This window comes from Buceros rhinoceros, unplaced genomic scaffold (assembly GCF_000710305.1).
Source record: "Buceros rhinoceros silvestris isolate BGI_N320 unplaced genomic scaffold, ASM71030v1 scaffold5712, whole genome shotgun sequence".
NCBI lineage: Eukaryota > Metazoa > Chordata > Aves > Bucerotiformes > Bucerotidae > Buceros > Buceros rhinoceros.
Genome location: NW_010399382.1, coordinates 11,199 through 16,288, shown reverse-complemented (window position 1 = coordinate 16,288; position 5,090 = coordinate 11,199). Strand labels below are relative to the sequence as shown.

At 46.1% G+C, this 5,090-nt stretch overlaps 2 protein-coding genes across 2 annotated transcripts; both read left to right on the top strand.

Moving 5' to 3' along the window:
• Positions 1 to 151: 151 nt before the first annotated feature.
• On the top strand, positions 152 to 293 carry PYURF (PIGY upstream reading frame; the record flags this gene model as incomplete). The annotated part of the gene is made up of 1 exon (XM_010131431.1): positions 152 to 293. A coding segment is annotated over one exon (142 nt), but the record flags the coding sequence as incomplete, so codon positions are not given.
• Positions 294 to 326: 33 nt separating this feature from the next.
• On the top strand, positions 327 to 557 carry PIGY (phosphatidylinositol glycan anchor biosynthesis, class Y). The gene has a single exon (XM_010131429.1). The coding sequence runs from the start codon at positions 327 to 329 to the stop codon at positions 555 to 557; it is 231 nt and encodes a 76-aa protein (XP_010129731.1).
• Positions 558 to 5,090: the final 4,533 nt, after the last annotated feature.

Genomic DNA, 5,090 nt, shown 5'->3' with positions numbered 1-5,090 from the left:
CAGACCCTCCGCGGCGGGAGAGCAGCTCTCGCTGCCCGCCCTTGGCCTGCCGCTGCCCCGAGTCGAGCGAGAGGGGCTGCCAAAGGGCAAATCCCGATCATTCACCGCTCCTTCTGGTTTGGTTTGTTTTTTCCCTGACCTGCTTGGCCAGGTACGAAGAAGCTACCAACGAGCTGGTTAACGAGGAGCTCGGCATCGCCTACCCCATCATCGACGGCATCCCGAACATGATCCCAGAGGCTGCCAGGACGACTCAGAAGAAACCCCCGGCTGAGGGCTCGAAGCAGCCCTGAGGACCCACCTGCCCCAGCGGAGAGCTGGGACTGATGGCCAGAGGAGGCATGCTCCTGTCCCTGCCCACGCTGACTGTGCTTGTTCCCCTCCTGTCCCTGGCAGGCCTGTTTTACTCGGCCAGCGTAGATGAAACCTTCCCGCAGGGCTGCACCAGCACGCACAGCTTATGTTTCTACAGTCTCCTCCTTCCTGTTACAATACCTGTTTATGTATTCTTCCACCTGTGGACCTGGATGGGAATTAAGCTTTTTAGGCACAACTAGCGTGATGCGTTTGCTAACCCCTGGGCTTCTCTAAAGCTGTGCAGTTTATTTAATCTCCTCAGGTATTGCGGTTGATTGCAGAGTTCCCTTCTGGCCCTAGAGACTGTCATCATGTTCCGGGTAGTATCTGGAACTGTATGAAGGTCTCTGCAGAAGCCTACTTCCTAATTACTGCTAAGACAGGTAACGAGGTGGAATAACAAGAAGCACTAATTCCTTCTACTGTATCCCTTCAAGAGTTGTGCATTTGTAGTAGCACTAGTGAAAATCTTCTGTGTGGTGATTGTTTTTATGAGCAAGAAATGTACCCTGACTGAAATAACTGATCTTAAGCAATGACCACAACCAGCGATAGGAATCGCAATTCAAATTACAGACTTTTTGCTTTGAACTCATGTGTGTTTTGAAATGTAATTGTCTCACTGTCAGAAGAACATAAATAAATTAGGTTGATGTTTAATATCAAAACTTGAGTTAAATGAAGAAATTTACTTGGATGATACCTGTCTCTCTATGTCCAGAAAAAAATCAGAAAAAGAGGGTGAAATAACAGCACTGCAGAAAAGACGTACTTGTGCATTTTTGTTTTGTTAGAGTGGTCTCCAGCGTATTCTAGTGTCTGCTTAGGAGGTGCATGTCCCTGAACTACTAGTTAAATGTGTCTGAGTGCCCAAGTTTGACAGCCAGGCTGGGTCACCTTAGTTGAAGAGGCATCTCCTGACAGGTTAGAGGAAAAATAACTCCAGCTGAGCCCAGGATTTGGTAGCCAAGTCAGAAGCTACAATGCTGTTGAAGTATGTGGAGTATCTTTTCCCCTTAGCGCTACTTCCTCCTCAGAGAAGAGGGAACAGAGGAGACTTCTGCTAAATAATTCAACCTTTCCTGTTCTCGTTTACAGCAACACTAGAGAATGGAGTGACAGACCACTGTGAGGGTGTCAGGTGCAAAGTTCTCAGCAGAGTCTGACAAAATGTCTTAGTAGGGCAGAGCTATGAAGGGGACAGGTGAATGCTATCATAATCTACTGCAAAGGTTTCTCTTCTGTATTTTGCTACGGGGTGGTTTATATCTGCCACACAGACACATTAATGTCCTTCACCTGCCGAAAAATTCAGAAATGCAGCGCCAAGTTCTAAACAGTGCCGACCTCAGTGTCTCTTGGTGGGATATGAATAATGCAGTCACATTGATCAGGCTGCTGCTGGGCAAATAATGCTTGGTGTGAAAGGCAGGGCCTGCAAGAGCTGTATTCGAAGGGCGGATGATAGCTAAGTGCAGCTGTTCATCACGGCTCCTTGTACAACCAGTGCACAGAGTCTCTAGATCAGTACAGTACAGAGCACAAGCCTTATTGCCTCCATAAATAAATGCCTCCTTCAGCTGATACAGTGAGGAGGAGGGAAAGAAAGGTAGCTCTAGGAGTCACTGTGAAACTGCTCCTAAACGTATAGAAGGGAAAAGCTTTGACAGCTCTGGCTGGCAAGAAGCTCCACTTGGAAAGAGCCAGAACGGGGTGACAGGGCACTGAGGTTGGTAGTTCCTGCTGCACAGGCGTGGTGCCAGGCTCTGATGGCCTGGTGTGCTAGTGACTGATCCGACACATGGTCCCTGAGCTGACGTCAGCCATCTAATGGCTTTTGCAAGGCAGGGTTAGCATCGTGATACCTGAATAAAATACAGCTGCCAGAACCGTTGGCTTTGTGTGGAAACCGTAGACTAAAGCCACACAGAGACAGCAGCATTATAGTCAGGTTTTCATCTCTTGCTGGCATTAACCTTCCTTTCCTTCAGGCAGCAACTCCATGAGAGAGATGGCTTTCGGGGCTATGTCGCTTGCTGGCCTCTGAAGGCTGGCTCCGGAGCCACCAGCTTTTTCAGATACAGCGAACTAGCCTAGAGACTTTAAAGTCGTGGCAATAGTAGTGGATTTTGCCATTTACCAGTTCCCTAAGCAATCCTATTATGTTACCCCAAAGCAACTTCACAGTAAATAGCGCTGCCAGTTGCATTTAACTTATGCCAACAAAGCCTGATGGCTACCTTGAATAAGAATGTAAGATACTCTGCTCCAGATTTACTGTACATCTCCCGTGGAACATGTTTCGTAATAAACTGACGGGTAGTTGTTTTGTTGTGTGCTCAGAGAAGAGCATACCTTCTTCTACCAAGACTTCAGTAACACTGAAACCCAAAGAACACTGCAGCAATGTAGTCAGGGCTAACAAATAATACAGTTTGGTATCTTACCATTAAGGTCAGCTTGAATTGCTGGGTTGGAGCATTATTTAAATGGGTCCAGATGTCTTGCAGAAGGTACTGTCTCCTGACTGGTAAACACCAGCGTGCCTGGCCTGTTGGCATTAAATTCTGAAGATTTAAGTAACAAATCGTTAACAGTGTGTTTGTCTCTTTTAAAATGTAAAAAAAATCGTCTTCACTTACATTCCTGAGGTTGAACAGAGCTATGCATTCTATGTTATGAACCATGATCTTGCTTTGTATGTCGAAGATGCATGGATATTTGGTCAGCTTCCAGAGGGCTGCAAGAAATAACTAGACAAAAAAAGAAAAAAAGACGTGTTAATTTTCTCTTGCAAAATCAGAGTTCAGGAGTCCATGTGCAGAGTGAACTGCCAGTCTGTACCCTGGCAAACTCCTGTATCTCTGAAACGTGCCCTTGTTGTGTACACGAACACTACACCGACAGGCGCACACTTTCTAAAAGCAGTTTCTAAACACCGCTGTGAGTGGGAAACCCACTGAGCGGTCTGTGCAGGCAGACACTTGTCTTACGGTGCCCCAAGAATAAAACAGAGTGACTTCAACAGCATCTTCTGTAATTCAGCTAAACCAAAACACATAGTAAAAACGTCCTGGATGCCCAAGTTATGGTGCATTGTTGTTAAAAACTGTTGGGTTTACTGTCTGTAATACCAAAAGTAGATATACACAAGTACACAATAATCTAATTCTAAGTGTTACACTTCCAGTGTGATAAGGCAGGAACTTCAGGTCATGTCCTGTTTGGCTTTTGACTCTACACTGTTTCTCAAACCTCCTCCTCTGCTCTGGTTAGTAGGTACAAAATCGGTACATTAGCAAATTAAAGAACCTGCTTATGAAAGAATTAGGCAGTTGCTCTGGAAATTCCAGTCAAGTTGCCAGAAAACTGCATTTTTTTCCTAAGGAAGCCCCTGCAATCCACATTTCCATTTCAAGCTGCTTCCTGTGACACTGATTGCATTTGGAACTAATTTTCACTCCTTTGCATCATCAAGACATGAACTGTTTCACAGATGATTTTTTGTTACCACGGCTTTTGTTTTTCATTGTAAGGAAAATGAAATCCTCAATAGGGTTTCTACATAAAAGTTTAAAGAGACCTCACAATATTTCTGTTAATTAAAGATAATAGACTCCAGAGTGACGAGAAGTGTAGCAATCATTCCTTTCACACTGAGCACCGGTTCAAACAGAGCTGCCTAAGACGCTGGAGGACAGCTCCGACTGTTAGAACCAGGGGTCATCTCAGGAAAGGCAATATGGTAGCTGCTCACATCCTGGGATGGTAAGCGGCTTGCATCATCTACAACAGCTGGAGGACTGTGGAAAATGCATTGTCTTTGGGAGGTACTGGGCTAGAATCTAGAGCTGACTTTAACATATATAAACTCATTTACATAAAACAGGAAAAAAAGTTTTGCACTGGTGGTAAGATTTTATACTTACTTCTGCTGGATGAGAGAACCAACACCATTCTATAATCACGTTCACTTGAGACACATAGAAGCTGTTTTCTTGTACTCCCAAACCAGTTCTGGAGTTCACCTGCGATACAAAAAGGGGTGTCAGCAGATCCCGTCAGCGACGTGTCTGTGTGGCAGGACAGGACTAAGGGGTAACAGGGCTCTCTGCAGACAGAGCTGAGACCCTGCACGGAAGTGGAAGGGTAGAAGTGCTGTGAGTAGCCGTGGGAAAACAACGGATAATGGAGAGGTGAGAGAAGCTCTGCTGCTCAGATTTTAGCCTGGGCCTTGGCACGAAGAGCAGCCCTGAAGCGGCTAAGAAGCAGTTTGCTGATGCCAAGAGCGGAATGTGGTTGCCATGGGTAAGGCCCACCCTGGCCAGGCAGAATGTGCTGGAGCTCTGAAATGGGGAGAGGGGCAACACGAAGGTGTTACAGCCCTCCTCCGTTATCAAGATAACGACGGGCTGCTACGATAAACCGCACAGCTGCTATCAAGAAAGATGGATCGCAACTGCTGTGCCCGCAAAGCTGGCGAAATCGTGTCCTTTCGCTGAACTTTGCTCATTATAATGTCATGATAACACAAAACCACCCCTCCATCCCAAAGGCCACCCGCCTCCCAGGTGCCACCACTTCCCACTGGGCATGGGTACTACATTTTGTCACCTCTACCTTTAAAAGTGACTATCAAGAAAGATGGATCGCAACTGCTGTGCCCGCAAAGCTGGCGAAATCGTGTCCTTTCGCTGAACTTTGCTCATTATAATGTCATGATAACACAAAAC

What these genes read in the sequence shown, in the direction of transcription:
- PIGY (XM_010131429.1), top strand. Translation starts at nt 327, where the DNA reads ATGGCCAGAGGAGGCATGCTCCTGTCCCTGCCCACGCTGACTGTGCTT.